We start from the raw sequence: 12,662 nt of genomic DNA on the forward strand, positions 1-12,662 counted from the left end.
GAACCATTATGCCAACAAAATGATATGCATTATAATAGCATCTATAAGTAGTGCTTTCTCTACAGTACATTGACCTTTTTATCATTAACTGACAAGTAATAAACAAGTGCCATCCTTAAATCTAAATAAATTAGTTAATCTCTTTCCTTATCATTTCATGAGCCACTAAGGTTACATTGAAACCAACATTTATCAACAACTCCAACTAGTAAAAGGATGATTTAAGGATACTATCATCCACGAGAACATTCAAATAGAATGAATCAATCTAATTAATTAAAATTTAGGCGATAATTGCAGAAAACCAGATCAAGATGCATCTGATTGATACAAACTAGACATGACCAGTGGCAACTTATTGACATTGACGTCACAACATAAAGAAGCAGAATTTCAAAGTTACTTTCCATCAGAGTAAGAGCAGTAAATAAAACAACTTTCAAAGCAATTCAAGTAAGGTTTAAAGAAGCAGAATTTCAAAGTTACTTTCCATCAGAGTAAGAGCAGTAAATAAAACAACTTTCAAAGCAATTCAGGTAAGGTTTGTCCACACTGCATAAAATTGTCAGCACTTAGATCTTTTATGATTAAAAATGATCATTTATTCTAAATAGGAAAAGGGTAAATTGCGATGGCTTCTAGTGAATTTCTAGTGCAATTTAAAGTTATATAATACTTAATATTTCTATAGATTGTAAGATGTGGTATTAATTTCTTTTATAAACACAACACTAACAAAGTCAATGCAAACATTAAAAAAATAGTGTTGTATATAATTTAACTTTAACCTCAGGAAAGTGTCAGTGCAATTTATACAAAGGAAAAGGAATTGCAGTTACTAACCGTTTTCTCATACCACTCTTTGGTAAAGAAAAGTTTGATTCCATGAACAATCAACGAGGCATAGACAATGACAAAGAGATGATGTGAGTACCAAAATGCATTGAAGCCAGTTATAAAATTTGACTCTTAAATCACTCACCTTTAAGAGCAGAACTGCAGATGCTATAGAATAGCGACCCTGTTAAAATCTTTGTTCATCGTCCCTTAAAGTTTTTCTATATCTGCAATATGGTATATTGATTTGAAGTCATAAACTATAAACATTAAAAAAAGTGGAATGGTTGAGTGCTAATAAATCAAACAAAACTATGGATTTCTTTATAGGAAATAGCAGAAATGGGTTCTCAAGGTAAATATTTTGTTCGATTTGAAGCAGAGGTAAGTGCAAAAACTCCCTTGAAAGAAGATCTAGTTACACTTACACGCATTTCAAGAATGAGCATGTGACAGTGACACTTTTTTCAGCTAAAAGTTAGCGATCCATTAAACACGGTATACACATGAGCTTTGTGCAGGTGAATGGAATCATTTTAAAATTGAGAGTAAAAAGTAAAACATTACCGTTAAGCACAACATAACAAATAAAAGTACACGTTCATGGTGCTACTTGCAATGCAATGTTTCCATGTAAAAGGGACAAGTAAAATATAGGCAACTCATGGTATATACTATATAGTATACAAAGGAGGGATAAAAAAAAAAGAAAATCAAATCAATGAGGAAGAAAACCTTTATATTCCGTTCAGTTTCTCACAAACACATGTAGCTCCTATCAAGGCTATATATCCAAACATAAGAAAAACAAAAAGCGTGAAGCAATGATATTGTACTTTATTATTTCTTGTTTTAGTCTCAGGTGGTTACAGAACAATATAAAATGTATGGGAAAGAAAAAGAGACAAGATTTCACTTCACAATTGGAGTTTGAAATGATGATGATTCTTGAAGCAAAAGAGCATCCGAATACCTCATTTTCAGAAGCGCCAAGACTATGCAAATGCAAGCAAGATGAATCTGAGATTTGATATTATAAATACTCCTATTATTACTAATTAAGAAGGCCCCAAAGTTTGGAATCGGTAGCAGCAAGTCTTATTAATGAATCTGAGATTTGATATTATAATTTTTAATTGTAGTTGATAAGAAGAAAGATGATTAAAAGTGCCGAAGAAAGCATAAAGCAGAAAGACAGCAAATTAGAAATCTATGGGAATCTGCAGGCTGTGTTTATAGAAATGGATAGCGCTCAAGATATAAGCATAAACCTTCAAACCTTGTCCCAATTACTACATAAACAAAAACCAGATTACAATTTTTTAAAAACTGTAAACAGATTATCTTCCAAAGTTGTTAATCACATGTCACCTTATCAATTACCACATAATTTTGATTTCAAGGCATGTTTTGTTTGATGAAACTAAATTTCCTTATCATGAATTATTCAAAGCAGATTCTCCATCTCCAACTTACAATCAATTTTCTCATACTGTTTTAACTTTTCCTAATTTTACTACTATATCATTTCATAATACAAGTCAAAATTCTACACCTACTGCTACCTCAACAAATGAGATAAGGGATGCTAGAAGAGCAGAGAATTTCAAAAAATAGTGAAGCATCAACTCAAGTGAGAAGCATTACTAACAAAATGAGTATTTATAGCATGAAGACAGAAATATATTACAATTAAGAGAATAGATGAGACTTGGAATCATTGAAGATGTGAAATAATTGAGTACAAGGTTTATATGCTAGTATGAAACAATGATTACTTATACAACTATGAAGCTAAAACGAACTTAACAAGCAAGATGCAAAATCAGAAAGCAAATTCTAATGAAGCAAGCAACATAAATTCAAAAAATTAGAAAGACAATACCACAGCAAAATAACTTTAACTCCTATCATGTACTATTCATACAGTAAAATAAAAATGTTCACTCAAACAGAATTCAGAGTAGATTCATAAGATAATACGCATTCAGAAGCTAAAACCCCCAAATTAAAAATCATAAAATCAGAACCCTAAACCGCAGTACACCTTCTCACAAAACCAAAGTCAATTCATCACAAATTGAATAAAGAACAAAATTAGAATTCAACACTAATAATAACAAGCAATGATCAAATGCGATTCTGCACGGAAAAGCTTCTAACACAGACAGCACGGCAGAAATTGAACCAGACATAGAAAAACCCTAATTAAATATGAAATTGTGATATAGAATCCTAATTAAATTTAACCCTAATTGCAGAGTATAGAACAAATTTTCTTCAATTGGCAATTTTACTATGGTGGTACAGGGTGATCAGCAGAGCATATAAAAGTGCCGTTAAACATCTCACCTTACCTTATCATGTGAAAGAAGTTCAAATAATTAGGGCCAAAATAGCGCTCACAGAGATCTTCCATTACCTGCACAGTAAAATGGACTTCAAGTGTCAACTAATTAATCAAAACAGATGTACGTAAAAGAGAATAAAAGAAAGATTATAACTGAGGGCTGAAAATATTATGAAGCAGGCAATGAAATTAAACAGCCTTCCCCACAGAAATTGGACCTAAGTGGCTAACCTAACACTGGGGGCCTTCTTCAAAAGGAATATTGAGCCCAGCTGCATCAACTTGAGCCGTGTGTTTTGTTCTTGACAATGAGGATTAAGAACCCTAATTGCCTAAATCAGAGAAAGAGAGGATACAGAACAGAGAATGCTTACCTGGTGACAGAGGATACGACCATGGTGATGAGCGGCGACGGTGAAGAAGAGATGAGCGGCGACGTAACGGCTTGGAGACGGTGCAGCAACTCAGCGACGAGCTCCAGTCGATGGCAGCGCGGCGACAGAGCACAACGGCGGTGAGACATCCCATTCGAGATCCTCGGCGGCGGTACATCAGCCTGGCGGTGGCAGAACGGCGACGGCAACAAGCCCTAGCAGCGGCGGTGGAGCTTCAGCGGCGACGGAGCACTCCTTTCTTCTCTCCTCCATTGCGTTTTCTCTTCCTCGAGCTCTCTCTCTCTCTCACTGGCATTCGACGACAACGACGGCAGATCCCTAGCCAGTTAGCCGCCGTCGTTCTTCCTTCCCTCTCCTCTCTTCTTCTTCCCGTTCTCCCCCTTAGCTTTCTGATTTCTTCGTGTGTGTTGAGTGAGGAGGAGGGTGTGTATTGCGTGAGTGAGGGAGTGAAGGTGATACAGGGCAAACAAAATTTCACTCAAGTGTTTATTTGGTATTTTAATATTAGGAGACACTTCTGAAGCGCACCCAAAATTTAACAAATGGGTTACTTTTTAAAAGCGCTCCCTTTGATCTAAAAAATGTATCCATAGCTTTTCAGATTTGGCTACGCTTTATAAGTGATATTTAAAATATCTAAGGAGACGCTTTTGAAGTGATGCCTCAATAGTGTTTCCTTTTCTCTTATAAAAGGGCATCATGCGAAAAAGCGTAGCCTATTCTAGGAATAGGCTACGCTTTTTAAATGTAGCTTAAAAAAAGTGTGGCTGAATGGGTATTTTTCTTGTAGTGATTACATGAAAGGCTGGAGTGATGGGTGACCTTTAATTCTTACCATGTAAGGATAGTATTATTTCATGAGAAAAAGAGACAATATTATTTATAGAAAAATATTTTAATACTGTTTTTACGTAGACTTCTCTTATATTATTTTTATTTTTGATATTAAAAATATGAGGAGTGCTACACATACAAGTCATTTTTGTTTACAAGTCTTACAAGTTGGGATTAACACGCGTGTTACTGAACCATCTTCGCATGTTTCATCTTCGTTTCCTTTTTTATGAAGAAGAGCGTGAATATAAATGCCTTCATCTTCGTTTCCTTTTTTACGAAGAAGAAGGCGTGAATATAAATGACTTGTATGATTTGTATGGAAAAGCGTTATCTCTTTGCCTTCGATCTCCTTCTGTTTTTTTCGATTTTCATGGTTTCTGAAATCAAGTTTTGAAATTGTTTGAAGATGATGGAACTTCAGAAATACATCCGAACGATTACAAAAATACACCCAAACGATTACAGAAATACATCCAAAAGATTACAGAAATACACCCAAATAGTTACAGAAATAAACCAAACGATTACAGAAATACACCCAAAGGATTACAAAAATACACCCAAAGGATTTAAGAAATATACCCAATATAGGGAGAGACGGTATATTTCTTCTTGAAATCAATACACCCAAAGGATTAAAGAAATACACCCAAAGGATTATAAAAATATACCCAAAGGATTTAAGAAATACATCCAAAATTCTTTGAAGTACACCTTATGCATAATTCAGAACTCTTTCTCTTTTTCCTCCTCATCTTCTGCTGCTTCTTCTTCTTCAAAAACGATTTCAGAGCTTGACGTCCAAAAACAATGGAAATCGAGAATAACGAAGAAAAAAACAAAGAGCAAAGCACGTAAATGAAGAAGAAGAACAGGAAGAGGAAGAAGAACGTGCAGTAAGAAGAAGAAGAAGGAGAAAGAGAAGGCAAGAAACGTACCTTGAATAATGTTTCTTCATTTTTTCTGGTGATTTTGATGAAGGAGAAAGAGAAAACGAAAAGAGGAGAAGAAATTTCAATAAAAAAAAGAGGGAGGAAGAGAAAAAAAAGAGACACGGAGAAAAAAGAAGAAGAAGAGGAAGAGGAAGAGAAAGAGGAAGAGGAAGCACGGAGAAAGAAGAAGAAAAAGAGGCAAAAAAAAAACGTGAAACGGCGTGAATATAAATGACTTGTATGACTTGTATGGAAAATCACTTGTATGTAGAGAATTACTCTAAAAGTAATTGATAAAAAAAAGAAAAAATTTTCTTTTATATCATATAAAAGATATAAAATTAATTAAGACACACAATAAAATTACTATTAGTAAAAGTTTTTAAATATTTTTTAATAAATATAAAATAAATACATTAAAATTTTAAATATTTTGTATATAAATTTTTTTTATTTTGTAATTTTAATATATGTCTTTAGAATATAAATTAGTTAAATCCAAAATTATAAAAGAAATATATAAAAAAATGATAGAATATTTCCTATTTTTTTTATCTATAACTTCAAAAAGGATGGAACATTGAAGGAGCAACTCTCACAATCAGCAACTTTATTAATATTCACGTTTTCCAACTATCGTCCTTCATATTTTCTCCTGAATTTCTTTTTTGATAATTAAATTCATCATTTTTTTTACTGCCATAAAAGTTGTGTAATTGTTCGATAGAATTTACCTTAATGCTCTATATGTTAACCCTTCTTCGTACCCCATTTAGAATACATATGGACATGGTTACACGATCATGATAATGATCCAAATTTCAAAAGTTCAAAGAGAGTAGAGCCTGCGACACCGAGATGGTGGTAGCCCCACATCCTTCAAGTATATATCGTGGTCCAACTCCAGCCCCCTTTGCATCACTTTATATGCATGGCTAGCTAGTTCTAGTTACGTTTCTCCTTTATCCATTGCACTTAAACTATAGGTTTGATTTTAATCTTGAGACATGAAAATCAATGACTGCTTAAGGGTAGTTTTTGTCGTCATATGTCATCTTCTTGCCAAGAGAGCCAAGGTTTCAGCGTCAATGGAGTTGGATTGTGATGCTAGCTTAATAGGAGTGTTGCCTTCTTTATCTGCAGCATTTGAATTGGCCCCTCTGTAAATAACAAGACAGTAGGAAAAGTAAACATTAAACTGAAATTTGAAATTATCTAAGAATACAAGGATAAACAGCGTTATTAAGAATATATGTCTAAGAAACCCATCCAGCAATGTTAATTAATTTACCTCATAAGTAGCACTTTTGCAGCTTCAGTATTCCCTGCAGTAATACAGTAATGAAGTGGTGTCTGACCTTTCGAATCGCAAGCATTAATGTCTGCACCATATTGTAGGAGCAACTCCACCATACCAGCATCAGCAGTGATGCATGCCAGGTGAAGCACACCAGAACCAAGTTGTATGTTCTCATTCATCAGCTGATTTTCACGTTGAGATGGTGATGATATGTTTGATTTATCTGACGAAGTCATGTTGCAAGAACCTTCTGCAGAGCACCAAACAATGGTATTCACACTAGAAACTTTTTTGGGGCTCAGATTTAAAAGATATTTACAAATTTAATATTTAATATTAATTTTATTAATATTGAAATAAACGGTTTATTAATCGTTTCTTTAATTTTCATTTAAACGGTCATACATGAGTTATGATCTTTGGCATTGAAAGGTTGCAATGTAGTGTTGTACCCATTATGCAATGAAAAGTTACAACCTTTAAGTTCATACGTGACTTATGATTTGGTTGGCTTTGTGCTTGTATTTTGGTTACTTCTTTTGTATATATAAAAAGATAATTGCCCACTGTATGAAAATATATAACAAATACCAAGTGTACATTTTATTTAACTATGGAGAGTGTTCTTTGTTCAACAGAGTTAAGAGTGTCTTATTATTGGTAACTAAAAAATTTAATGGTTTCATTATATCTTGGGAGAATATTGTCATCAATCCTATAGTAATTAAGTGTGGGGACAAATATCTCTCTAAAGAAAGCAATCTAATTGTGTCTTAGAACCACAACAATTTCTTGGGTAATAAGACATACCAGATAATGTGTGGCCATTGATGGCATTGACATCCACACCTGACTTGACAATATGCCGGTACGCTGCTTTCATGTCATTGGCACAAATGCTTTCCCACACTTTTTTTGCCACAGAGTGGCTTTCTTTTGTTCGGCAAATGAACATTTTCTCAGAGTACTGCAAAAATCATGTTCAGGCAATGAAATCCTACGTTTTTTTTATGTTTTTAACCTAGTATGCAAAGTAGAATCAATTGCAGCTATAGTGGCTTATATATCAAATAGGTTTGGTGCAACATATGGGGTGCCCAACTAAAGAAAATAGAAACTGATATTCACAAAATTGAAGCCCCCCCCCCCCCTTCTCTTTCTACATAAGAATAGCATTAATTAGTAATTTCAATCTTGTTTAAGGTTACCTTTGCATGAATGAACTTCTCCTTTAATGAAATAGAATCATCAGGTTTCGGTTTTTTTACTTTGTCTCCGCTGGCATTGGATGAACTACATAGCAGGTGCTGGTTAGCATATGTCTGAACAGTTATTCTCATCAGTGTTAGCAATACTTACCCAACAGATGCATTATCATCAGTTTGCAAAGTACTCTTTGAATCTAACTCTTCCCAAACTGAGTTTGCAAAGTAATTGCCCAGTGCCTTAAACATGGCTAAGACGTAAGGGTCCCAGACTTTCACATCAAGTGTCAATGATCTTACCTGCCAAAAATGTTTTTCACCTTAGCTGCAGAAATGAGTAGTAAAACGAAAAGGATTTTGTTTCCATCACTGAGTTTACAAAGGAACGAACCATACATAACATTGAAGGTAAACTTAAAACTGCAACCTTATTGACTTACTTTTGATATATGTACTCCAAGATTACGATGAACACCGGAACATTCAATGCATATAAGGATGCCAAGGTTTAAGGATGCCCAATCTGGTTCAGGTTTACCACAATCTGCACATTTGTCATTTCCACTCACCCTTCTTAGAACTTCAATTGGCTTTTCACTTTTCATATTGTGTCTTTGCAACTGCAAACTCTTATATGTACGATATTGGCTACCGGGAGTAGTGCATTTCCTTGATTCAGACTTGTCAGTCACGGTATGACCATCATCTAGAGAACTTTCTGGCACATCAGTCTTCTTAGCAGTGTCACTGTCTCCAGTTTTTCGCTTAGCACAGGGAGGCTGTCACAGAAATGTTATATAATCATATTAATCAGAAATAACATGAGCATTGGAGGATTAATGAATTTGAAAGAAAAATTCTACTATGTACCGTTCCCAGTGACTGGACGCTCAACAAGGATGCAATGACTCCGGTTATCTTTTCCATCCAATCCATCTGGTCCACTGCATTTTCTGCCTGCATTGCTTTCCATTGCATCATCAGAATTTAGAAGTAAGAACAAATTTAAAGAATGTAAAAACCAAGTACCTGCAATGTATAGTTCTTTGATGGTGAGATAATCCTGAAGCAGAATCTTAAATCTGACTGATCAGAATCAGCTTTAATTGTGGATGTCAGCAGGTTTACTGTGTGACGTGCTGCGTATCTTTCATCATGGACACCTCCATGGTAATGAGAAGAAAGCCATCGACTTAGAAGCCCAGAACCATTTTCAGTGCCACCATTCCATGGTTTGCGATAGTAGTATAGCATTCCCCGACTATCAAGAACAAAATACCTTCTTTTCCAGTCACCCCTTAAATTAGAGGATCGCTTTGAGAGAAAACCTTGTCTAATGATTTCAACCTATATGTATAAACCATGCACTTTTGAGATTAAGATAGGCTAAAATTAAATACATTGTCAGATAAATTAGACATTGAATATCGTATTCATAGTGTAAATTGTAAAATACCTTTCCATTTGCAGCAGATTCCTTCACTACATCAGCCACTTCATTTGATATCCTAGAAAAAGGATGGACAGAGTCTCCATTAGGAGAACCATAAGGGCCATTTAAGGACATTCTACTCTCTTGATAAACTCGTTTTTTGTACTCTTCCATTCTTTTATAAAGAGAAATCTGCTCTTCATCATAACTTTCTCTTGATTGCTGTACATAATCCAAAATCTGCAACATGGTCGAGTTAGATATTTCAGCAATTGGCCCTTTCCCTCTCAGCATCAAGTTGAAGAAAGAAAGCTCCCATATTTCGAACTGGCTCTCATGAAAGACTATCATGTCCTTAGGTTTCTCATTTTAGCCACTAAATTGGTAATTATTTCTAGACAATGCTGTTGAATACTATTTTTAAATGTGCTATACTGAATAGTATTTCTAAAAGAAATGAAATGGCACCTCAGACATGAAAGAAAATTTTCCATTCAGTCAAATGTGTTTCCCTAACCCAGTAATTGAATGGTATGTTTTTATGCTGCTTGATCACCCTTGGTTTATAAGTTTAGAAAATTCAAGAAACTACTTCTGCTTATCTGTGGAAAAGTACTCTCTCTACAATGTATGGCATGAGCAATCACATAAGTGAAAAAAAAAAAAATTATAGAAGTAGTAGCAAAACCTCGCTAAAGAAAGGTTGCATCTGATGTAATAGTTGATATCCCTGCAACAGAAGGGACCTTGAAAAATGTATTAAGTGAAATACTAGATATGAAAAAAGGAAAATATAAAATAATAATAATAAGGAGAAAGCCATGTAATGAGTATTTCATTACCTGTTGAAAGTATCGAAGATGAGCATCCATGATTCCAGTGATAGCCTCTAAGAACTCAAATCTCTTTTTGGCCTCAATATTATTGAGAGCAACAACCTAGACGATGATAAATGTTTTCGTTTTAGACATAACGAGGATTTTATTTTCTTTTATTGTTATATTATAACGATATATATGCTATAATTCAGAAGCTCAAGTTAATGTAAGATATATGTGCAATTGACATTACCAGATTGAAACGTGCTTCTTCAAATGAGGTTCTTGCATTCTGCAATTCCTGGAATTTCTCTATACCAAATTAGATTTAAAAGATCATACAAACTCACAACAAGCAACAGGAATACGTTATGAATAAAAATTCCAAAGAGAAGCTATCAGAATTACCTCTTCCATGGTAGTGGCAATATCAGGCTTTGTGCTTTTTTTCAGTGACATAAACTTTTCTCGTGCCTGTAGCAAATAATATAATGGACATCGCTATCGTGTTATGATCAGGAGATCTGCAATTGAAATTTTTACAGACACGCAGGCACACATTGTTGCCTCTACTGATCTAAATAAAAGTTAAATCTCAACACAAATGAGAAGCACCTGATCATATACAGCAGAAGCTTTGTCAAAACGCTTCCGAGCTTCCTGCATAAAAAGGCAAGAACATATGAATATATTGTTGAACATTAAATGGTTAAAGAATACTAATTTTTCACACTGATCGGTCTTAATTTCCACTAAACATAGCTTCTAATCACTGTTTCAAAATCATGATTTCAACTCTTCTCCCACTGTGTCCATTGTTGAATGCAATTGATAATCCACTGGAGATAAGTCATATCTTCAAGTATGACATCCTATTATCCTAATATTCCATAGTTTTAGCATATGATAACCAACTTTGTTATGTGTATGCATTAAAAAAGAAAAAGTAAATATCTACTACCAAAGTCACAGCATACCTTGACTTCATGGATATCAACATTCATAATGTGTTGTAACCGGTCAGTGAGCATCTGCTCTACCTAAGAAACCACAATAAGTCAGGACAGAATACGAATTCCAATAAGCACAATAGCCTGTGATTTACCAGGAACAAATCATTACCTGTGACCGAAGAAGTTCTTTGTATGTACTGATTTCTCTCAAAGCAGTAGTAAATTTGCTCATCACAGGTTCTGGGAATACCAAAGCAAAATTCTTCAGAGTCAGCAGCATAGACATAAACCTTAGTGCAATCTTATTCATAGTCAACGGAAGCACATAGGTTAAGAAATTAAAAGCATAGCTAAGAGTAAATAAACATAGCAACAACTGGAGTATACATCTGATCTGCTGAACCTGAACCTTCATATCAATTGAAGGCTAAAATAACCAATGATATTAATTTAATTTTAGTAGAGAAAGAAAGAGAAGATGAGGTTTACCTCCTAAAGCAGCAAAATGAGGATCATTATGGCCACTTCCAAAATCTTCAAGGGCAGTAGCAAATGCCACGTCCCCTTCATATACCTCTCCTAATCCTTCCCTGAAAAGATTTAAAAAAATATCAAATATTTATTCAGAGAATAATCCCAATCCAAGAGTGACGTACGTATATTTTCGACATCCTTTGTGAAATTTGCAGCATCTGATGCGTAATGATTCTGCACTTTCCTCCAAGCACTGCAGCTGCAAATGCATCCATCATACACAACCACATTCGTTAAATTCCATTTTTTAAAAGCAAACTCTGTTATAGAATGCTTTCTTTCCGCCATATTAAAACATCCTCAAAAAAAAAAAATTCAAGCATGAATGATGAGATTGCATAGGAGGCACCTCGTGCTGCTCAACATGACGTGAATTACGATAAAATCAACATAGATATAGATGTTTGAATAAATTGAATATGATATGGTAAGAAGAAGAACCTGCTGGCGGAACATGGGGGAATCATCGAGCTTTGCGAAATGCATTTTTATTTTGGGTTCCGGAAATGAAGATTTGGTTTCTTCAACAAAGGAAGTAAATTTGGCAATGTGATTATGAATCTGATGATGACAGATAATTTTTTTTTTTTTCCAACGCAAAGCTTAGCTTAATTTAAGAGAAAGAAAGAGAGACAGAGGAATGAAGCAATGGTTAATGGTTCTGTTTTTTTATTTATCTTTGATTATTAAAGTTAAAGTTAAAGGGAAAGAGTAATTAATTAATAAGACTATAAAGAGTATTAAAAAATGGAGGGAAGGAGGTTGAAATTGGAAGGAAGATATAGGTAACAGTGACTTAGACAAGACATAAGAGTTTCACCTAATATAATTATTTCATTAGTCACTCAACCTTTTTCCTCTTCTTCTTTTTTATATTTTTTATTTAGAATTAACTACCAAAATGTCTCCAAATTATTTTGGCACTATCATGAATAATTTTTTCTTTTATTAATAATAAAATACCTTTAATATTATTAAAAATGTATCAAAAATATTTATATAGAACTAAAAACACTTCTTATTTTAAAGAGGGACGAGTTATTCACATTTCATTTAATGATCAAAGACG

General features: G+C 34.1%; 1 protein-coding gene across 1 annotated transcript; it reads right to left on the reverse strand.

The window, feature by feature from the left end:
- Positions 1-6,070: 6,070 nt before the first annotated feature.
- LOC107630862 (ADP-ribosylation factor GTPase-activating protein AGD1) lies at positions 6,071-12,240 on the reverse strand. Its single transcript, XM_016334133.3, has 19 exons — positions 12,035-12,240; positions 11,716-11,792; positions 11,549-11,649; positions 11,229-11,299; positions 11,084-11,146; positions 10,722-10,766; positions 10,515-10,580; positions 10,360-10,407; positions 10,131-10,226; positions 9,977-10,018; positions 9,313-9,528; positions 8,886-9,203; positions 8,727-8,813; positions 8,297-8,635; positions 8,011-8,156; positions 7,860-7,944; positions 7,462-7,618; positions 6,643-6,901; positions 6,071-6,511 (listed from the first exon to the last, which is right to left on the reverse strand). Exons 1-19 carry the CDS (start codon positions 12,077-12,079, stop codon positions 6,403-6,405), a joined length of 2,370 nt encoding a protein of 789 aa, XP_016189619.1. The 5' UTR covers positions 12,080-12,240; the 3' UTR covers positions 6,071-6,402.
- Positions 12,241-12,662: the final 422 nt, after the last annotated feature.

This window comes from Arachis ipaensis, chromosome B3, assembly GCF_059453495.1.
Source record: "Arachis ipaensis isolate K30076 ecotype BB chromosome B3, ASM5945349v1, whole genome shotgun sequence".
Taxonomy (NCBI): domain Eukaryota; kingdom Viridiplantae; phylum Streptophyta; class Magnoliopsida; order Fabales; family Fabaceae; genus Arachis; species Arachis ipaensis.

Bases quoted from the DNA above. Each gene is read 5' to 3' on its own strand.
- LOC107630862 (XM_016334133.3), bottom strand. From the start codon at position 12,079: ATGCATTTCGCAAAGCTCGATGATTCCCCCATGTTCCGCCAGCAG. The intron at 9,204-9,312 runs GTATTTTACAAT...TTATACATATAG, and splicing joins AATCTGCTGCAAATGGAAAG to GTTGAAATCATTAGACAAGG. The intron at 8,157-8,296 runs GTAAGTCAATAA...CATTTTTGGCAG, and splicing joins TTGGAGTACATATATCAAAA to GTAAGATCATTGACACTTGA.